We start from the raw sequence: 24,467 nt of genomic DNA on the forward strand, positions 1-24,467 counted from the left end.
ACTTGGAGACAGTAAACTTTTATTAGGATAGTTCGTTCAGCTCGAATACTTCAGTTATCATTTATTATAACATTTCTATCATAAATAAGTGAAAGTCACCCCAATTTTTTTTAATAATTGGCCTAAAAAGTTGAAATTTGAGGAAATGAGAGGTCTAATTGGACCAAAAGAGACTTTATAAGGAGGGCGAAGAAGTCTATTAGTGGTTTATATCATCATGAAGTCATCTTTTGTATCATATTCAACTGTTTGTAGGCAAATGAGATAAAACAAGAATGTGCCCCACTCGGACTATCATTTTCCATGTTCAATGGACCGTTAAAATCTAATTTGGCATTAAAATTAGAAAGATAATATCATAGGGAACAAGTGTACTAAGTTTCAAGTTGATAGGACTTCAGCTTGATCAAAAACTACCTTGACCAAAAACTTTAACCTGAAGCGGGACAGACGGAGGAACGGAAGGATGCACGGACGGACACACAGACGAACGGAAGGACGCACGGACGGACGAGCAGACGGACGCACAGACCAGAAAACATAATGCCCCTCTGCTATCGTAGGTGGGGCATAACAAAAAGTATCATTTAAAGGTCCATACTATATTCTATCCTAATGAGGCTTCATGGTTTGGATTTTTCGAAGAATTTTTGCTTGAATCGCTGTAGATGTCGTCTTGTGAACATATATTTGTTCCGCATAATACTTGTTCCCCCTGGAACAAAACTATGGATAACAAAGTTCTTGGGAACAAACATTACATAATATTAATTCCACCTTCATAAGATTACCTTGTAAACATCAAAGGAATGCTGATCCAATTCCATCATCAGGTGGAGTCCTCCTTCCTTGGCTGTTTCGGCGCTATTCCACAACAACCTCCAGAGGTGCGCCGGCTCAGGTGATCAATCTGAACCTGGAACTGGATGGCCTACACGGCTCCGATGTCTCAGCTGATGTCATTGCTGTTCTTCTGTAACTGAATGCTGTTCTGTATATCTATATCTGTATTTTGCCATCTTTCTTTCATGAGCTTCCTCTATTCTGTCTTCCCATGGGACTGTTAGTTCCAGCAAGACCGCCTGCCTAGTTCTCTGTGACCAAATGACTATATCTGGTCTTAGCGATGTTGCTGCTATTTCTGCTGGGAAACTCATGCGTTGATGTATGTCTGCTGTCATCTGCCAGTCTGATGCTGTTCCAAGTATCCCTAAACCTTCTGCCTGGTTGTCTTTCTTTTCTCCAGCCCTCACAAAATTTACAAATGTGATGTTCTTCTGCATCTTTCTCTTCTTTCTCCTGGTGGTATCCAACTTTGCTGCTATTGTTTTCAATACACTGTCATGCCTCCATGTATATCTTCCATCTTTCAGTGCGACTGAACATGCTGACAACACATGCTGTAGAGATGCTGGTTTGTCTTTGCATAAGGTGCATGTTGGGTCTTCTATCAACCCCCAGGTATAGAGGTTTGATGGGCTTGGTAAAACATCGTACACTGATCTTAGGAGAAAACTCAATCTGTATCCCTCCATACTCCAAATCTCGCTCCAGGTCAAAGCCCTGCTTCTAGCTCCTTGCCAATTCAACCAACTACCCTGCTGTTTCATTCCTACTGCCTTAACATTCCTACTCTCTTCTTCCATCTGTCGTATTTCCTGTTGTACCAGTTCCCTCCGTCACTTCTCATTTGCTGTATCCAACCTTGGTTTTGTTGTCATACCAAATCCCTGTCTACCAACTGCTGTTACACCAACGATGACACTGTGCTTTAGTCTGGTCTCAGCTTCCTTAACTGCTTCCTCTGCTTTCCATTTTCTTCCTGTCCTGATCTTTACTTTGGCTCCTCTCACTTTAGCATCTTTGCTGTCTCTCAACGTCATAACCTGTCTTGTCTTTGTAACTTTATACTCTTCTGTCAATGCCTTCATTGGTAATTGTAGCTTTGTTCCTGTGCTGTACAATCCAATGCTGCTGAAACTTCTTGGCACACCCAACCATCTTCTTAGGCATGCACTGATCTTTCTCTCTAAGGCCTCCACTTTGGACAATCGGAACTCGTAAACTAGTAATGGCCACAATGTCCTTGGTAAGACCCCATGTTGATATATCCAGGCCTTATACCTTCCTGGGAGCCCACTTTTGTCTATCTTCGTCAGCCATTCTACCAATTGCACTTGAACTTCACCCATGTTTACCATATCTGCTAGTGTTGCATCAAACTTTTTACCTAGGCATTTCACTGGTTTCTCTCCAGCTGTTGGTATCTTTTCACCTGCTAACTCAAATGTCTCATCTTGCACTTTGCCTTTCCTCACTATCAAACTTCTAGATTTACTTGGTTTGAACTTCATTCTGGCCCACTTAATCATCCTTTCCAATTCCTCTAAAGTCCATCTTCCCTCTATGACTGTTTTTGCTGTCACTGTCATATCATCCATAAAAGCTCTTACTGGTGGTTGCCTGACCCCTGATGACAATAATGGTCCTCTACTTGGTTTTTCTATTGATTTTACAATTAAGTTCATTGCTGCTGCAAACAGGACTACTGATACTGTACACCCCGTTAGTATTCCAACTTCAAGTCTCTGCCAAGCTGTGGTGAAGTGTCCAGCTGTGAACCTCATTTCAATCTTGTCAAAATACTCTCGCAGCATAGTTCTGATAGTTGGTGGAACATGATACCTCTCCAATGTCAGGTCTACTAGTTTGTGAGGTATGGACCCATAAGCATTAGCCAGATCTAGCCAAAACACTGCTAAGTCACTTTTCTTCTCCTTTGCTTCTCTTAAAATCTGTGTAATAACGCTGGTGTGTTCGATGCAACCAGATACTTCAGGCATGCCTCCTTTCTGGACTGCGATGTCTATATATTCGTTGCCAAGCAGGTACCTCGTCGTTCTCCTTGCTAAAACTGCCAGGAATATCTTCCCCTCAATGTTCAATAGGGAGATGGTTCTAAACTGTTCAACTTTCCTGGAGTTCTCTTCTTTTGGTATAAAACATCCTTCTGCCTTGTACCATGACTCTGTCATCTTTCTCCTTCTCCAAATTACTTTTAATAGCTTCCACAACCTTCTGATCAGTCTGGGACAGTTCTTATATACCCTATATGAAATACCATTTGGTCCTGGTGCTGACCCTGCTCTTGCCTTTCTCACTATGTCCTGCACTTCTTGGAACTTCAGGTCTGACTCATCAAACTGTTCTTTTGGCTCCTCTGGTGTTAACAATTTCTCACATTCTTCCAGGTCTTCTCCTCGTCTCTCATCACTGTGGGTCTTACTGAGATGTTCTTCCACTTCTTCCCTCGAGTTTTACAGTTTACCAGATCCTCTCGCTCCAAATAATCGCTTCATATACTGAAATGGGTTTGCTGTAAATGTTGCTCTCTCCTTTGCCTTTTTCTTTCTATCTCTTCTATGAGTTTCTGCTCTTGTAAGTGTCTTAAGTTTCTCCCTAGTTCCCTTTCTTAACTGCTGTAATGGTAACCTTTCATTCTCATTGGCGACTTTGTACCTCTTCTTTAACCTTCTCAAGTCTCCTCTCAATTCCTTGATCTTCTTCTGTCTCCGGTTACTATGGCCTTGTTTTGTTGGTTGTTTCCCTTGTGGTACCACTCCAAATCTGTCCTTTTCTACGCTGTAAATAATGGACGTCATTGCTGTTATCTTTCTGTCTACACTGCCTGCTAATGTTGCCTCTAAGATGTTTTCCAAATCTTCGTCAAGAGCTTTCCAAGCTTTCGTTGGCCATTTGATCTTCTCTTTGCGTGGCTCATTCTCTTCTCTACGGGTTGTTGGTTCTATCCTGTCTTCTCTACGGACTGTTGTTTCTATCCCGTCTTCTCTATGGACTGTTGGTTCTATCCTCTATCTCTTCTGCCTCGTCATGTTGTTCTACCTCTGTAGGCTGTTCCTCGTGCTCATCCTCACCCTGGGTCACAGGGAGGCTATCATCACTGTGGTTTGCTTCCTGGAACTAAAATATCATACGGTTTCATAATATTTGTTCCTTTAAAAAAGAGTGTCATTCGATTTTTTACACCTGATTAGATCTTAATTAATGTTAACCTCACATGACATTTACCTGTTCATGTAGTACATACAAAGAATGAAGTCTGAGGAATACAATTTTGTTTTACATATTTAAACGATGGCTCTTATTCTAGACAAGGTACGAATATATATTTTTAATATTTTATTACTGCACACTCCACTGTGACTAACTAAACTAAATGGTCCATTAGTCTGTACCAATTTAGAAAGTTTAGCTTATACATTAGTCAAGCATGAAGTGGGCCACAAATTTCAGATGAAAATGCCTGTACTTTATTATTGGTCATTTACTTCCATACATTTGTAGCTAGAAATAATTTTGGATATTGTAGTATATATTCCTAGAACTTTGATCATATATTAAATATTTCTAGAACTTTAATCATCTGATAACCATGATATTAAACTATTCCTGGAACATTTATAAAATAGCCAATATTCCAATATGCCTGGAACTTTTTTAATATTATAACAAATATTCTGAGAACTTTTATAATATAACAAATATTCCTGGAGCTTTTTTAAATATAAAAAATTTCCTGGAACTTTTATAATATAATAAATATTCCTGGAACTTTTATTATATAAAACATTGTCCATAATAATATTCCAAAGAACTTTTAGCATATGACAAAAGTTCCATTTGGAACTTTCCTCATGTAATATTTTATCCTTTGTGAAGGAAATTTTCTTATAGCATTGGATAAAATATTTCACATTCACTGTTTTTCAAGAAAAAAATATTCTTTAAAAGTTACAATCTTTAGTACATGGGAGATAACTCTAGTACATGGGAGATAACTCTAATAGATGGGAGATAACTCTAATAGATGGGAGATAACTCTTGTACATGGGAGATAACTCCATTCATGTGAAAATTCAATCTCCCATACAGACAGAGTTATCGTCCTTTCCTCCTCATTGAGGAGGAAAGGACGATAACTCTGTCTGTATGGGAGATTGCATTGAGTTCTTTGGAATATTATTATGGACAATGTTTTATATAATAAAAGTTCCAGGATTGAGGAGGAAAGGACGATAACTCTGTCTGTATGGGAGATTGGTGAAAATTGTTGGTTGATCAAAGTTTTAAAATGTCGTGTTTTCATGTTACATGATTAAATAAGTTGCCATTAAATTATTTCTAAAATGTTGTTTTCATGTTACATGATTTAATTATTACCAAATTGTTGTGTTTTCATGTTACATGATTTAATTATTACCAAAATGTTGTGTTTTCATGTTACATGATTTAATTATTACCAAAATGTTGTGTTTTCATGTGACATGATTTAATTATTTCTAAACTTTTGTCTTTTCATGTTTACATGATTTGATACTTTAAAATCATTTCATTTGTTTTTATCGTGTTTTGTGTGCCTGCAAAAGAAATATCATTCACACCAATAAAATTTATAGCAAAGTTTTTCCTCTTAAATTGTTCTGGCCCATCCACTATACATATTAAAAAAGATATCGCACATCCAAATATTTACACAAAAAAGCGCTTGTCCCGCCCCATTTTGCACCGGCCCATCTGTCTGATAAATATTGAACGGTCCCTTAAAGCACTCGTACGAAAATTTGAAAAGGAGAAGATGGACTACCTCGTTGAACCAAATAAGAACTTGTAAACGGTGACTTTGCTTTCGTTCAACAGGTATAATTCCTTACTTATTTTTGGGAAAGTAATAACTTAATTTTACGTAATCGTTACTATTTTCCCCGAAATGTAAGGTATATATATCCGGAAACGTAGACATTTTTTTTTACCGGTTTAGTAATTTTTTTCGGAAAAGAAATGCCAATTTCCGGAAACATATAACGCCGATTGTAATATTTGTGTTGGCATTCAAGGAATAGGTAACATATATATCTTACAGGCATTTTCTAAATTGAAGCATTTTGTAAAATGACTGAATTTTCAGGCAATTTAGAAAATGCCTAACCTCGACAGACATTATACAAAATGACTAAAAATACCTAGTCATTTTGTAAAAATTTGCGAAATTCCACAAATTGACTGTTGAGTTTCAGGCAATTTGTAGAAGGAAGATATGATTGAGATGCATATGACAAAGTTGACAAAAACACAATATCTTACAAAGATAATAACTAATAGTTTGGCAGAACTAATTTATTCTCCAAAAACCAGATCGGAAGTTTTTTTTATGCCTTATGATATGTTCTTTTTAGGGAAACTACTTTAACAGTAAAGTGAAGCATATGAATTAGAGAAATGTTCGTTTTGCTGGTTTTTTTGTTGCTTTCAGTTGCAAATATGTCATGCATTTTTTAAGATGTGAACAATTTGGTTATAATACGTATGGATTATTTTACAGTGGATTGACCTGGATAAAAGACATACATTTAGACTGCAGCTTGCAATTAAAATGAAGGTATTTAGGACAGGAACAGAAAATACCCCTTCAGAACAACCTTAGAGTTCTCAAAAGAGTTGTCCGATCGTCTGAAAATGTCAGGGCTAATAGATCTTAACCTGAAGAACTTTTAAACCCCAATGTCAGATTTGATCTAAATGCATTAGATTTAGAGATATATCAAGCCAAAAACTGTATTTTACCCCTATGTTCCATTTATAGCCATGTTGGCCATATTGTTTGGCAATCAGGGATTAAACAAGATACTCTAATGATCAATTGTGGCCAAGTTTGGTTAAATTTGACCTAGTAGTTCCATAGGATAACATGTTTTTAAAAGTTAACAGACAAAGACGGAAGACAGCCGCCGAGATGAGCTCACTTGACTCCCTTGGCTAGGAGAGCTAAAAATCGACAAAGAAAAGAAAAATAACAGTGCTTTGACAAGAGAAGCGTTTCCTGCTAAGATACTTTGATTTTTTTTTTTTTTAGAATATATGAAAAAAAAAGATATGCATCTTAGATGTGTGTACTTATTGCGAAACCTTATGTTGCCTAACGTTAAGTACTTTATCAGTAAAGAACAGTAAAGGTAATGAAAGACCTAAAAGTGTGATGATCCAGATTTCTCCAAATGTTGTCTGAGTGCTAAATCAGATTTTACGCCAAACAATATATTTGCAAACAATCAGGACAAATATTAATTTATGTAGTTCTGTCGTGCAAACATTTTTAGATATTAAAAAAAAATGTCAGGTTCTGTGCTTGTGTGAATTGTAATTATTCAGTAAAATGTATTTTTAATAAGAAAGCCTCAGATTTAGCAGTGTTATCAGAGGTTGCAAGATTTCTTCTTTATTTTTCTGTCATTATATCTATGGTAAAATATATACACAAGCTTAACAAATTGGACAAAGGGTTACTTTATGATGCTTATGTTTGTAATAAAGTTTTAGATGCAGAAAACATTAATTGTTGGTATTCATCTATGAGATATGTACTTCAATCACTTGATATACAAAATTTAGATACAAAGCTCAATAAATTAATTAAATTTGTAAAATGTAAACTTTGTAATAGTTTTAAAACATTTTGGTTGGTCAAAAGATCTGAAACCTTATCACAAGGTAATAGTAAATTAGAAAATTATTTCAACCTCAAGACTGACTTTGTAAAGGAGGCTTATTTGTCAATTAAAGATTTTAGTATAAAAAAGAGCTATATGTAAAATGAGAATAAGTGCTTATGATCTTAGAATTGAGAAAGATAGATATAGTAAAAAATATATAGAGAGAACTCAACGTCTTTGTCATCACTGCTTATCACATGGATCAAATTCTATTGAAGATGAGACCCATTTTACAGTAAATTGTCCATTATATAATGAACAGAGGAAATTATTATTTGATAAAGTTATCACTTTTTGTACTAATTTTAAAGAACTACCTAATGATAAGAAATATTTCTGGCTGTTCACAAATGAGCATTTACCAACTCTCATGTGCCTAGGAAATTACATTATTTAAGGTTTAGAAATAAGATCCAGATGTAAACAAAATATAGGAAATAATATAATATTTTATTGTTATAAAATTTAATATAATAGTTATATAAAACACATGTTGTGTTAGGCTCTGATCCTGTCCATAACGTTATAGTATGGCATTAGTTTTCTGTTTTGCTTTTTCCAATCATATTGTGTTGTAAAATGATGCCCTTTATGGGTTCTTGATTAGATTAATAAAATTCTTATCTTATCTTATCTTATTCTTGATTATTTAAGGTCTTCTTTTTTAATTCAGTAATTATTACAAATAAAACACCTCTGGTTTTCAAACCGTTTTCAAAGCTTTTAAATGTTTTTCTTAAGATTTTATTCTATAAAATAATTTCAGACATTTTGTAAAATGCCTTTCAATTTTTCTAGGCATTTTGTAAAATTCCTAGAAAATTTAGTCATTATGGATAATGACTGAATCTTGCAGGCATTTGTTTTCAGGCATTTTACAAAATGCCTAAATTTAGAAAATGCCAGTAACATATATATATATATATATATATATATATATATATATATATATATATATAAGTACGTCTGAGTCAGTGACAACCCTACAACAGATGTATCCATCGGATCGCCATCAATGATGGTGATACATGGCTGTGTACATAATGTATATTCAACTCGTCTAAACATCAACCCAACAATGTTAGATCTGTAAATTTGCTTTCGCAAATTTTTTGTTCTTCCCTCGCCGGGATTCGAACCCATGCTACTGTGATATCGTGACACCAAATCGCCTGCACTGCAGCCGTCCCGCTAGACCACACGACCACCTGGGCTCTTAAAAAATAGAGCTTTCGCTGGCCGTGTGTTACCTTTCCACGTCAGTTTTAATCTAGCGGCGTACTGCAGTACATGATATATAAGGCATGAAGATGTTATATATATATATTGGCATTTGAGGAAGACACCATTATGATATCACAACAAAAATGCATGCTTATCAAAACAAATATACTAATTTAAAAAGAGATAAGTAACATATAAATCATATTTTTCAAGTTGTTGAAAATTATTTTTTTGCTGTTACTGCTTGAACAAATAAAACAAATATGCATGGGATTTTCTAAAAATGAAACTTTGAAAAGTGTTGCATCACAAAGTCCACATCTGCATATTGCCAGGAATTCAAGTTTACGCAAAATCAACAAAAGCCTCTTTGGACTTTGAAGTGTTTATTTTTCAATATTTCTATAGTTCTGTGTAATGTAATATATAGGGTTATTGCATGAATATTGGGGAATATTGTCCCGAGTAAAATTTGATAATGCACGAGCTTGCGAGTGCAATATATGTTCTTCGAGGGACATATTCTCTCGATTCCAAGCGTCTGGCTGGTGACAAACTCATAAAATAAACGGAGGGTTATTTGAAAACTTGTCATGGGTGCTCTGTGGCACCGTTAAAGTCCACAATTCCTCTAAAATCCACAACACCGCTAAAGTCCACAACAATTTTCCGCTAAAGTCCACAACGCCGCTAAAGTCCACAAAATTTCCGCTAAAGTCCACAAAATGACCTCTGCTAAAGTCCACAAGAAAACACCGTTAAAGTCCACAACAACAAGTTCCGCTAAAGTCCACAAAAAAGCACCGTTAAAGTCCAAACATTTTTTTTTCATTATCAAAAGACAATTTTCTGTTTTTTACACCCGATATTATAGATCTAATTAAAAGCACGGACTTTTGTTCTTAGAAAGTATTTCTTGTCAGCATAAATTCTATTTTGATGAATGAAAAAAATTATAGTATTTGCTTTATCGATTTTTATGCGATTTTCTATCAATCAAACAGACAACATTTCTGAAAAGTTATCTAACTATTATACTCTTTTTATTCTTTAGTAAATATTTGTTCATCCACAAGAAACTCCAACATAGCGTTCTCTTTATGTATATGCTGGAGACATCATAATTTGGAGCCTATATTTGATATTTAAATTTCCTTTGCAATATCTATAAAACATAAGTAAGATTTCCATCGTCTGTTAGGTTCCACAGCAGCCAAAACGGTCCGTAAATCTCAAAAATAGACTTGGATCCATCATGTTCTTTTTTTAAATCAAAATAATGATATAGAATACCACACATTCATGCATTTTGTGGTGCTCAGCAGATTTCCATCACTCTTTGGTTTGCATATAAAAAAAGAAGATATGGTATGATTGCCAATGAGACAACTGTCCACAAGAGACCAAAATGACACAGACATTATAAACAACTGTTTGTTTTGTTTTCAAAAAGGAAAATGAATTTGTTTCAGAATGAAAGATGAATTGAATAAATTATACGCGGATGTGGCTCTGTATTGTGTATTATCCATGATGAGTACAAGTATAAGTTTTTTTTCAACAATGCTACATGTATATATATATATATATATATATGTTCCAGACAATATGAGTGTATCTGATTTGAACCCTTACGCGTACAATGTGGACCATATAAGTATACCTGAACGTATACTCGTACCGTATGAGTATACTCGTATGGTTTAGTATGAGGTCGACCATACATGTGCATTTGTCAAATTTATCAAGAGTCAGAAAATGAAATAAAAACTTTAAACAAATAAACTAGAGTCTCTAAAGAGTCTGTGTCGCTCACCTGTATTTACTGATCCTTTGGAAATCATGTAAAATAAGGTTAAAATCATAATTTATAGTATAAGATATCATTAGATACTATAATAATATCTAAGATAATAGCAAAGAACTCAGGGACAGCAACCCAACAACTGGTTGTCTGAAAATTTCAGGGCAGATATATCTAAATCTGATGAACATTTTTGCCACCGTCAGATTTGCTCTAAATGCTTCAGTTTCAGAGATATAAACCAAAAACTGATTTTACCCTATGTACTATTTTTAGCCATGTCTTTCATCTTCGTTCGCGGGCAGGGTCATCGGACACATTTTTTAAACTATATACTCTTATGATGATTGTGGATAAGTTTAGTTACACTTTGTTTAAGTAATTCCAGAGGAGAAGATTTTTGTAAAAGTTAACGACGACGATGACGACGCCGGACGACGCCGAACGCAAAGTGATGAGAAAAGCTCACTTGGCCCTTCGGGCCAGGAGAGCTAAAAAGTGACGCTACATTTTTTAGTATGAAATTAAGTTCAAATGCTCAAATTGCAATTGAAGTCAGGGCCGTAACTAGGGTTCGAATTCAGGGGAGGCAGGGGTTTGGGGGCCGCCGATTGAGGCCCAATAGAGAGGGGGCTAGGGGTCGCAGCCCCCCGCCGATTTTTTTCTCTCAGTAAAATGGCTAAAAATGACCCGTTTTCCTTCGATTTCCTTACTTTAAGAAACATCAGTATTGTTTGAACCTGAAATCAGTTTTTATGCAAAAACAAGCTGAAATTGCTGTTCGGGTTGAGCCAAGACTGCGTCTTGAAGGCCGTACTTCGACCTATAATTATCAACATCATGATTAAATACATTGTAAACGCAGATTTTTTTTTCTCTCAATATGGCTCAAAATGACCCGTTTTCCTTCGATTTCCTTACTTTAAGAAACATCAGTATTTCTGGATCCTGGAAGCAATTTTTATGCAAACAATTATTATCTGTATTTGAAGATATGTTTGTTAGAAATCAAACTGGTAAGTTAAAAAAAAAACATATAAAGCAAGATCATAGAACGCAAGATATTTTTTTTATCGAGGACCTTGAATTTCAATATTGTTGAAAGCTGAACAGACATGTATATAACTACAACCAGGGACTTTCAATACTAGTATATACTGACTAGTATAGAAAGTCTCTGCTACAACGAATGGGAGTGTTTAACTACTAAGGCATTGACCATAATGTTCTCGTACGCGGTTAAATAAATGACCCAACAGCTGATTCAGCCGGTTACGAATTTCCGATGTCATAAAAGATTCACAATACAAAGGGAACTTCCTCTGCTTAATTGAGCCCCTAAATAAATGTGAATAGTTAAGTTTTATTCAAAATTGTCGAAAGCAAAGTTTCATATGTGTTCTCGTACAAATACTGAATAATAAACTGGAAATCCGCTTGTATTATCGCTACACTCAAACTATGAACAAAGTGTAGTAGTCAGTCGAGAACCAGCTTAACTGAATAACAGATGGACGGCCACACGAAAAAAAAAATTAAAAAAATACTGAAACGGTTCACTTTCGATCAAAAATCCGGAAAATGACAGATATATCACGTATCCTGATAACACTGTTAAAACTGTAAACTTGTGTTGTTTATAATATAAATTCAAGTTCTTCGTGTACATATTGTCAATATTTCATTTTATTACTTAAAAAAAAAGTTTTGGTGTAGAAAATTTAGGGGAGGCAGTTGACTCCCCTGCCTCATAGGTAGTTACGGCCCTGGAAGTTATGGAAGTACATGTACATACATGTATATTTTGGAAGATTAGTTTTTAGAACATTTAGGAACGTTGTATTTCAAAAACCGATAAGCCAGTAAAGTAAAATGGTCAGAAGTATTTGTCACCTATAATTAGTTGTTATATATATCATGAAATCTACGGATATTTTTCATAACAAATATTTAGGAACTATTTCATGTAAGATTTTAATCAAAATTAGTACCAATAGAAGCAGACCTCTCATAGGTTTATTTGTTTATTTAGTAATTTATCTATTTTGAAGCGTTAATTCTCAATTTCTGATGATATAACACAAAGTTTATATCTTATCCAAAAATTTGATTTACACCAAAAATGAAAAACAAAACTAACCGAAGAAAAGTATGACCAAATAAAAAAAAACTTGCCGACGTATTTGTGTGTTGAGAAATCCAGAACTAATAAAAATAAGTGTCTATAAGCATTGGAGGGTGTGGATATAGGATAAAGACAGGATGTGGATATAGAATAAAGGCGATAGGAACGTTCATCTTGCATTGAGCCCGAACACCAACAATTGCTGAACTATCCTATAGTCATATTGATTGATAAAATGTACGCCACATCAAAGTTCACGGTATCGCTTTCAGAGTTAATTTCGTTTCTTTATTCTCTTTTAAGGATACTTTTTTTAGTATTTTGAAAAGGCTACATGGAAGACTAGTATGAAGTTTTAAGCTGAAACTTTTACGAATTATATAATATCAAAGAATGTTTCTGTTCTTTTCAATACAATTTTATTGGTTTAATACTGTAGAACAGATTTAGCGTTTTGTGAGTTTATAGAAATTAATCTTGTGAGTAATTTTACATGTGATTAAAACACTTTACCAAGATAAACAACTAGTGTATGTATATTTTCTTAAGCCCCATTTATGGGCATTGGTTTTTCCTTTTGAATGGTTTTACACTTGTAATTGTTGGGGACTTTTATAGCTGGCTGTTCCGTGTGAGCCAAGGTTCCGTGTTGAAGGCCGTACCTTGACCTATAATGGTCTTTTATAAATTTTAACTTGGAAAGAGAGTTGTCTTATTGGCACTGTGACTCATACCACATCTTCCTATATCGATCAAATCAGGTTTTGTTGTGACATTTTGGTAGAAACCCATTCAACGCATCGATATCTGATACTAATCGATAAAAATATAACTTAAAGCATAGAATATTTTCTTTTTTATTTGGAATTTATCATACTGGCTTCATTTTTACGTTCTGAAAATCAGAAATTAATAACGTTAAACGTTGGTTAAAAGTTTTGCGACAGGAGACCTTTGGGAATTCATAAACTTAGTATTTTTTTGTTTAATGATATATTCAAGATTGTTGCATGCCGTTCAAATGTTATAGATTAGGAGACACCTTTGCTTTGTACATTAATTATGTCAAAAAGTGATTATATGCAAAGAATAAGTGAAAAAAATTACTTGTTGAATGCAGTAATAATAAATAACGAATTTACAAACTTTTTAGAAATGATGTCCAAATTGGCGATCAAGATCAAAATTGATAGAACAAAATCATATACCGATACTGTACTTTTTTCATGTATCAAACTGATAAAAAAAAAAAAAAAAATACTACCGAGAAGAAAGGCCAATGCTTTGTATTGTACTAACGGGATAAAAATAACGAATAATATGTTTTTAACAATAAAAAAATTGGTGTGGACTTTAACGGTGCTTTTTTGTGGACTTAAGCTGAACTTGTTATTGTGGACTTTAACGGCGTTTTCTTGTGGACTTTAGCGGAGGTAATTTTGTGGACTTTAGCGGAAAGTTTGTGGACTTTAGCGGCGTTGTGGACTTTAGCGGAAATTTGTTGTGGACTTTAGAGGAATTGTGGACTTTAACGGTGCCACAGTGCTCAATCCTCATCCGACATTAGAGTATGTAACAATAGAACATGAGTACAAACAAAATCAAACAACTGGCAAGATAATAATAGGTACAAAATACCGATCAGAGAGCTCACAGTGACTGAAAGGAATTTCAAAGCTGAATTTTCAGTAATAGTTTTAAAATAGTTAAAAAAAAGTATGCTTACCGTATACGTTCAACTTGGAGTCCATGATATTGCTGCAAGGAACACTACCGCCATGATTGTAGATGCATGTAAAGAATAATCCCTGATAACCAGAGACGAAATCCGTTTTAAACCTTATCCAATAAGGTAGTATCAAAGACAAGAAACATAGAATAAATCCAGCAATTAATAAAACAAGAACAACAACACGGTACAGCATAAGTTGTTCCATGTCAAGTTGGCCTGTAAAAATAATAAGAATCTAAAGGGTGTTGTTGAATAAGGCATCTAATAATGATTCAACCGAATAATTATAATGGATGATTTAAATCCACGAAAGATCCGGATGTTCTACATAAATAGTTAAAGTTCAAAAATGTAACTAACAAAAATAATTGTTTTTCATTATCACGATATATCCATTTAATGTACATTAACAGTATATTTCTATATTGATTTAGTATTTTCAGTCGGCTATTGGTACTTTACGGAACGGAACGGAACGGAACGGAATTTCATTTAAGGTATCCAAAGGGGGCATTTATCAAAATTTCGAAAAATCTTTAAAACAAAACAAACTTTAGAATTTCTGTGTTTTACGGTTTTCCATATACAAATAACACAAATGTATACTTAATCTCATCTTCACAGGTGAAATGTGTAATAATGTATAACATCGGGAAATATTCTGTAGATGAATATGTCGGATTGTCCTGATAAATTATCATGAAATTAACGCATTTGCAAGTCATGCATTATGATATCTAGACTGACCTCACGTCGTCCTTGATTAGAGACAGTGATCAAAATGAATCTGATTTAAACTTTTTAATTTATTTTTCCGTTCCGTTCCGTTCCGCAAAGTACCAATTGCTCTGAGGAATTGGTATTTAACGGAAAAAACGGAAACAGACATCTTTAATGTAATTAAAGCAGTATGATAAAAAAAAATTGTCTGACACCTCTTTTTGCATGAGTGGTATGTGTTTTAGATAGCATTTTCGACTTGATCAATAATAAAAAATTTAACACAAAGGCAGGTTACACAAAAAGTCTTTCTCCTTCCATCGGTAATTATATTTTAAAAAAGGGGCCTTCAACAGCCCGTTCCGACGATGATTAGAGACAGTGATCCAGTGAATCTGATTTAAACTTTTTAATTTATTTTTCCGTTCCGTTCCGTTCCGCAAAGTACCAATTGCTCTGAGGAATTGGTATTTAACGGAAAAAACGGAAACAGACATCTTTAATGTAATTAAAGCAGTATGATAAAAAAAAAATTGTCTGACACCTCTTTTTGCATGAGTGGTATGTGTTTTAGATAGCATTTTCGACTTGATCAATAATAAAAAATTTAACACAAAGGCAGGTTACATAAAAAGTCTTTCTCCTTCCATCGGTAATTATATTTTAAAAAAGAGGCCTTCAACAGCCCGTTCCGACGATGATTAGAGACAGTGATCCAGTTGAATCTGATTTAAACTTTTTAATTTATTTTTCCGTTCCGTTCCGTTCCGCAAAGTACCAATTGCTCTGAGGAATTGGTATTTAACGGAAAAAACGGAAACAGACATCTTTAATGTAATTAAAGCAGTATGATAAAAACAAGTCAGACCCTTCTATTTTGAATGAGTGGTAAGTGTTTTAGATAGCATTTCGACTTGATCAATATTCATGAGCGCATGATACGCCCGTCGTCTTGTGAAAAAACATAAATCTTTTTTGAATAACACAGGGTTGTACAGGATGTCATGCTTAGTATATCCTGACTCATTCCTTATTCCCGCTCAATAGGAAGATTGTACAAGATGTATTTGGAAACCCGACGCAACATTAGCCTGTTAAGTTTTAAGCAATAGAGATACAGCGCAACATGTGAAAAAAAACCTCTTTTTTTACAAAAAACTCAATAACTCGAAAATATAAAAATGAATCATCACCAAAAAGTATACAGATCTTTAGATTAATATAACAAAGAAGTGTGTAAAGTTTTAAGCAATAATCATAAATCGTTTTTGAGATATGGTGCGACATGTAAACCCCCCTTTTTTTTTTTACAAAATACTCAATAACTCAAAAATGAATTGAATCATCACCAAAAAGTATACAGATATTAAGATTAATATAACTAAGAAATATTTAAAGTTTTAAGCCATAATCAAGAATCGTTTTTGAGATACGGTGCGACATGTGAAAAAATCACACCCCTGTTTTAGTTACAAAGTGCCGTAACTCAAAAAGTTGTAATCTTATTTTCACAAAAAAGTATACAGATCATTTTACCATCATAAGAAACAACTATGTTAAGTTTCATGAAATTTGGATAAGTCGTTCTCAAGTTACGGTGCGACATGTTTACACCGGACAGACGGACAGACGGACGGACGGACGGACGGACACTGGACATTTGTATACCATAATACGTCCCGTCAAAATTGACGGATGTATAAAAAATAACACAAAGACAGGTTAGACAAAAGGTCTTTCTACTTCCATTGGTAATTATAAATTAAAAAAGGGGCCTTCCGAAGATGATTAGAAACAGTGATCAAGTTGAATCTGATTTCCGTTCCGTTCCGCAAAATACCAATTGCTCTGAGGAATTGGTATTTAACGGAATCGAACGGAAACAGGCATCTGTAATGTAATAAAAGCAGTCTTGATAATATCAGTGCAAAGTTTTTAAAAATTACTTCTCATCTTATTTCAGTTCCCTTATGTCAAATTTTTAATTCAAGCATTAAAAAATCAGTTTATCCATCATTATTCAAACTAGCTAAAGTCATACCAGTTTTTGAAAATAAATGTTAAAAAATGATGTATTTAATTACAGACCAATTGCATTTTTACAATTAGTATCTAAAATACTTGAGAGACACGTAAAAACTTATTTAATGAACTATACGGACACATATAATCTGTTGTATGTCCTGCAATCAGGTTTTCGTTCGAACCATTCCTGTCAAACTGCCATGACAACTTTGTTAGATAAATGGTTAAAAGCAATTGATGAAGGCGAATTAGTAGGAGCAGTATTTCTGGATCTTTGTAAAGCTTCTGATGTTCTTCATCATAAACTGCTCCTCCAGAAATTACAAAAATACAGATTTTCTTATTCTTCACTGCACTGGCTTACTTCATATCTAACTGATAGACAGCAGGTTGTATACATTTCAAATACTTTTTCAGGTGTATTAAAAGTAAAAACAGGTGTACCTCATGTAATAGAATATTATACCACAAGTCTTTATTAATGTATGAATAAAACAATGGATTGGTACCCCAATACTTGTCAAATCTTATTGTAACTACAAATAGCAAACAGTCATACAGTACTCGACTCTCATTTTCAGATAATTTTATTGTTCCAAAATCAAATACAGAATTATACAAACCAAGCTTTTCTTTTAGTGGTCAAAAGGTGTGGAATTCACTATCCAACGAAATCAAAAAATCAAAAAAATGTATCGTCATTCAAGTATACTTACAAATCATTATATATTTTAACAATAAAACTCAAAACACTATCATGTAATCCGTTTTGTTCATGTATTTGTTTATGTCATTTAATATTTATACTATTATTCATCATTGTGTATTGCTAGATTGATTTGGTTTATATCAACCGTGCAAGGGCTTTTGTCAAGGTCGTTAAAAAAAACCGTAGTAGTAGATTATGTTTATTCATGTTGTTAATATTGTGTCTATAGAGAGCCTTATTGAAAATTGATTTAATCCAAATGAGTTACTCTCTTTAAATAAAGATTTATTTATTTATTCTTATTTAATTATTTATTTATTTATTTATACGAATGACCCCGAGGTTAATGCAAGTTAAAGTTGACATGGATCGTAATTCCAATAAGGCCAATTATAACATAAAATGCATCCAATCTGCAAGTTATCATTATACACTTATAATTTCACGTCAAAAATCTTTAGGCGTGCTCAAACAAGTTGGAATATGTACTGTCTTAATGCAATTTTAAAAGTAAAAACACTGTATTCAGGCGCGTATTTGGAGGAGTCCTGCACTCCGTAATTAAAACAGGTTGCTATCTTTTAAAAAAAGATAAGCAATACGAGAACCTTATTGGGGGTTTGGTTTGAAAGAAAAATAAATTCATTATGTTTTTTTTCGTAAATAAATATGTTGATTCTGAATAGAGAAAATAAATAATTTGGCCAGCAAAGGGAGAAAAAAAATTTTGACAGAGGATATTTACCATAAAAAATAATGTTAAATTTGAAAAAAATAATTTGTCGCGCCACTTCCCAAAAATAAAAATAAAAAAATGCGCGCATGCCTCCCCCTCTGCAAGTTAAATGGTCCGTCCCTAAAGATCATATAAAATGTGTCGATACGTTGCTTATAAGGATCTGAAAACGCTCAATTTTACTTTCTGTTTAAAGATCTTTTGAGGTTCTCTTAATTTGTCGGATTAATACACACTTTTAAAATTTGAAAGCTTAAATTTTTATTAGCTGATGTAAAAACTACCAGGACAGAAAGTAAAACGGAGTGTTGTCAGATCCTTGTACGCAAACTTTTTAAGAGTAGACACGGGATTTGAATTTTGATCAATTTGGTTTGAATATAAATAAAAATTTATGTGTTAATCTTCTTTGTTTATCCTACTATAAATTTCATGATTCTTCTTTTGGAAATAAATTCAATCAACGATGACAGAAGGAATGTTCATGTAATATTATACTTGCCTGACGAAGGACAGAAGGAAACTGGAATCGCAGAGCCAATGCAGTGTAGTCTATATAAACATAGCAGACATAATGGGTATGATTACAAATGAGACAACTTTTATAAAAAGACGAACTAATAAAGATGTATAACCCAATAAAACATCGTATGCCTAATGGCATTCAACAATGAACAAAGCACATCCAATATAGTAAGTTATAAGAGACCCCTTTACTTGCACTCACTACTAAATGTAAACCAATAAAAAGCGAGAAAAACAGCGTTTCCGGTTTCTAGAAAAAAAAGCAATAAACAAATATAACACGCATAATTAAAAGCTGCCGATTTCGGATCTTGTTCTATATAATGAGGCGCTGTTCAAGTCGCCGTGAGCGCTCTATCCCGTCAAGAGCAATGGTGTAATAGTACAACTTGTTTAGTTAAATTAAAATTCTGTTTAATATTAGATCGCCCATGTTAAGAGTTGTGTACATATATTTGAGGTGTTCAGAAACAGCAAAGATAATTGTTATCATTATAGAGAAGACTTTTTCACTATACAAATTTCTATTTAGTTGAGCACTCTTAAATAATTGTTAAAAGTTTGGCAAAAACAGATCCTCTCCTAAGAAACATTTTAACAAGAGAAACGTTTTAAATAGCTCTGATTTCTTATGTTAGCATGCTACAATAAATATAGATTACATGGATGTTTGCTGGGCGATATTCATGCATTGGTTTTATACATTTTAGTCATTTTGTTGGAAGATTTGTTATTTTCATCTAAAAAACTTGAATGACGATACTAAGTTCATAGTTATTTTTGTGAAAACAATATTAGAAGTCCGGGTATTCATATGATAACATGGCAAAAAAATACCTTGAAGAAAATTAATGAAATCTGGCAAAAATTAATAAAACAAATTTTTCTAATGGTTCTAAGTCCATTTCAGAGTCAAATTTTACTTGAAAAATTACAGGTCTAAATGAAAGTTAATTTCATTTTGAAAAAAATCAATTTCAAGATGCTTCAAATTTATCACGGCAAAATTTGCAACCTTGATACGAATCATTATAATTCTAATTTTAAAGATGTTCTGCTATTCTATGCATTGACGGACTTTGGTATCTCTACGATTAAATGAAATAACCTCAAACCATCTATTTGGACAAAGCTTGTATTTCATGAAACTTACGTATGCGTTTCTAATTTAATTAACTCATGGTATAGCACATTAATCGAGATCGCAGAAATCGTACTGTATAAATGATCTTCTTCTTCTTCTTTGGAAGTCCACCCTATTTGCAGGGTCACCGCATTAAAAATATACTAGTTTAGATATTTTTAAAAATGCGTATTTATTATAAAATATTAAAATTCTATTACTTTAATTATGTAACTTTGTTTTAGTAAAACAAAAATAATAAGAATAAAAGAATAAAAGGTAAAAACTTGTATTTACACTGTACAGATCATACTGCCATGAGCTTAAAACATTTGTTTTTAAAATTCAAAAATGGATAAAACTTAAAATTAATAAGTTTATAAAAGTCCACTTGTTAAAAGATAAAAATTCATTAATTACTTTGCGGAACGGAACGGAACGGAAAAATAAATTAAAAAGTTTAAATCAGATTCAACTTGATCACTGTCTCTAATCATCGTCGGAACGGGCTGTTGAAGGCCTCTTTTTTAAAATATAATTACCGATGGAAGGAGAAAGACTTTTTGTGTAACCTGCCTTTGTGTTAAATTTTTTATTATTGATCAAGTCGAAAATGTTATCTAAAACACATACCACTCATGCAAAAAGAGGTGTCAGACAATTTTTTTTTATCATACTGCTTTAATTACATTAAAGATGTCTGTTTCCGTTTTTTCCGTTAAATACCAATTCCTCAGAGCAATTGGTACTTTGCGGAACGGAACGGAACGGAAAAATAAATTAAAAAGTTTACATCAGATTCAACTGGATCACTGTCTCTAATCATCGTCGGAACGGGCTGTTGAAGGCCCCTTTTTTAAAATATAATTACCGATGGAAGGAGAAAGACTTTTTGTGTAACCTGCCTTTGTGTTAAATTTTTTATTATTGATCAAGTCGAAAATGCTATCTAAAACACATACCACTCATGCAAAAAGAGGTGTCAGACAATTTTTTTTTATCATACTGCTTTAATTACATTAAAGATGTCTGTTTCCGTTTTTTCCGTTAAATACCAATTCCTCAGAGCAATTGGTACTTTGCGGAACGGAACGGAACGGAAAAATAAATTAAAAAGTTTACATCAGATTCAACTGGATCACTGTCTCTAATCATCGTCGGAACGGGCTGTTGAAGGCCCCTTTTTTAAAATATAATTACCGATGGAAGGATAAAGACTTTTTGTGTAACCTGCCTTTGTGTTAAATTTTTTATTACTGATCAAGTCGAAAATGCTATCTAACACACATACCACTCATGCAAAAAGAGGTGTCAGACAATTTTTTTTTTATCATACTGCTTTAATTACATTAAAGATGTCTGTTTCCGTTTTTTCCGTTAAATACCAATTCCTCAGAGCAATTGGTACTTTGCGGAACGGAACGGAACGGAAAAATAAATTAAAAAGTTTAAATCAGATTCAACTTGATCACTGTCTCTAATCATCGTCGGAACGGGCTGTTGAAGGCCTCTTTTTTAAAATATAATTACCGATGGAAGGAGAAAGACTTTTTGTGTAACCTGCCTTTGTGTTTGTTTTTTCGAAATTTTGATAAATGCCCCCTTTGGATACCTTAAATGAAATTCCGTTCCGTTCCGTTCCGTAAAGTACCAATAGCCTTTTCAGTCTATGGAAAGTGCGAATCGAAAAAATAAGAAATCGGAAGTATGTAGACACCTCATGAAAAAAAAAGTTTTCTGCAATGAGAAATATGTTTAATATTTTAAAAACTAGATGGATTTCGTTCGGAATTACTTCATTTGACAAACAGTATATTTTTATGTCCCACTATAAATGAAACGATTCTGAAATCGATTATTACATACCTTTAATAGTAATGAGGAAAAGAATCAAGTGTATCTATCTGTAAAACCAAAATGAAAGCTATATCATAGTAAAATCGTCGTATCGAGTAGCGTTTAGTTCTGGGATTTTGTCATAGTTTGATTAAGTTGTTTTTAAGAAATTAACACAGGGTAACTAAAATATCGAAATTGATATGGTTTGGTTAAACGATTGACATAGTTTTTGACTGTATAAGAATAATTGGTGACGAAAAAATCATATGGTGGTGCAATTCTTTATTTTATTATTATCAAGATTTCATTTTAACTTTTAAAAGTTTTACAAGCTACACTAGTCCTGAACTTACATAATAAGGAGAGATTTTTGGCGATCCAGCTTTTTGTTCAAGCTTAGATAGCAGCATTCGTCTGAACTCTGCCGATTCCGTACCCTACCGAGGATTGCCGAATGAAATAGCAGTACGCGCTGATGTTATGGCAGCGTAACTTTCTTAGTTATCATAGCCAAATATTGAATTGTCCGAAAGAATGTCCAATTGTTAATTTGTTTAAGAACAGGGGTGGTGTTCTCGAGGGTATCCTAAGATTCGTCCTAAGTCATAGATAAGCCCGATTTTAGGATGGACTTAGGATCGACTTAGGACACTCTTAAGTTGCGTCTCTAAGCTATCTCAGACGCATCTTATGGTAGGACGTCCTAAACATATCCTACGTGCGAAATTCTAAATAGTTAAAGTAATTGTTTGATAAAACATTTATTAGAGACAAAACCAATTAATCAAATTGTTTACACTATTTTGTAATAACATGTATTTAATTAAAAGCATGATTTCAAATGTAATTATAAAATAATGTCAAATAGGATTTTGATATAAACTGTAAAACAAGTATTAGATAAAATACAAAGGTAACAAAGAAACAGGCCGGTAACAACCGTTGCCGGATAGTTTTTCTGCACGAGTAGTCAGGTCAAGGTCCGAGGCGATAGCCGAGGACCTTGACCTGACTACAAGTGCAGAAAAACTATTCGGCTGGTTGTTACCGGCCTGTTTCTTTTGTTACTTTTGTTTTTTATCTGACTTGTACGACGTTTCAAGTAATAATACGTTAAGCAAGACTAAACATTTGAGAATCTTTGATAGCCATAAAGCAGTAAATGTAAGTTATAGTATAAACACATTTTTTTTCATTTCCCTTCAACCGAGATTTTTTTTAAAGAAAAAAATCAGGAATCTAATAATTTGATAAAAAAAAAAGGACCATTTCAAGTAAAATATAAATGTTGTTCACATTTAAGACTTTTTAAAATGCAACTTCGTAAAAAAGTAATATATTAAGGAATATTTTAGTGGTAAGTAAGATAATGTTTGATTTTTATGAATAAAACAGAAAGCGGGGAGGGGGAGGGGGGCTAATTCATTTTAAAATACACAGGCTGTGATCTTTATATTTGATGAAAAAATGCAGGATGAGCCATTAAATCCCGCCATTCCCCCTTTAAAAAAATCGTAAAAATCGCGCGTTTGTTGCCAAATACATGAATTTAATATGCAGTGGTGGGGGTCCCGCGGGTTGGAACAACCCTTTTTTTGAAGATCAATGCATTTAAAATTTAAATGGGGACATAAAGTTGGACCCCCCCCCCCCTGTTTTGTTCTGGATTTAGACATGGATCCGCCACTGATATAAATTCGATAACAATATAAAGGTATCAAAAGAATGAATTTCCTACTTCATTAGTGAATGAAATATTTATGAAAAAAATGGATTTTGTCTTAATATTATTTATATTCAGGAATATACTTTGATTTTTTTTTTTAAATTCATGCTCGTCTCTAGATCTGCAAGTGTTGATCGGGATTAAACACGTGTTACCATATGATCCAATCGCAGCTTACCGCCCAAAATTGATGACAAGTTGAATGATTTTCTTCTAGATTTGCTGCTTATTTGGACGTGTATTACATGAACACTTTTTGTTTATAGGATCAATCGTGCATTGGTGAGTTGATAGGTATTTTATCTTTTGATATTAGATTTGATTTTTATTTATTTATTTCCCGTCTTATTTTTTATTGAAATGTTCACGTCAGTATCATCCTTTCTTTACTTTCAGCCTTGTCCAAAATACTATTCATGTCCATATATTTAAGAAAACATTTATTGACCGAATATTTTGCTTCATAAAGGGGGCGGTATGTTCTTTTTTGAGTATATTAACTATTTACTTTTCAACGCCATCACCCAAATGTTTTTGTTTAAATTAGCACCAGGGGCGGATCCAGTCATTTTAAAAAGGGGGGTTCCAACTATATGTCCCCATTCAAATGC

The 24,467-nt window shown here is 33.5% G+C and overlaps 1 protein-coding gene across 1 annotated transcript in view; it reads right to left on the reverse strand.

The window, feature by feature from the left end:
• The window catches only part of LOC143062023 (uncharacterized), a 29,083-nt gene extending 14,369 nt beyond the window's left edge, over positions 1-14,714 (reverse strand). The window contains exon 1 of the mRNA XM_076233875.1: positions 14,448-14,714. Coding sequence (XP_076089990.1) covers positions 14,448-14,658 — 211 coding nt within the window. The 5' untranslated portion in view covers positions 14,659-14,714. The remainder of the gene's footprint in view (positions 1-14,447) is intronic.
• Between the last annotated feature and the right edge of the window lie 9,753 nt (positions 14,715-24,467).

The sequence above is a fragment of the Mytilus galloprovincialis genome, chromosome 2, assembly GCF_965363235.1.
Source record: "Mytilus galloprovincialis chromosome 2, xbMytGall1.hap1.1, whole genome shotgun sequence".
Taxonomy (NCBI): domain Eukaryota; kingdom Metazoa; phylum Mollusca; class Bivalvia; order Mytilida; family Mytilidae; genus Mytilus; species Mytilus galloprovincialis.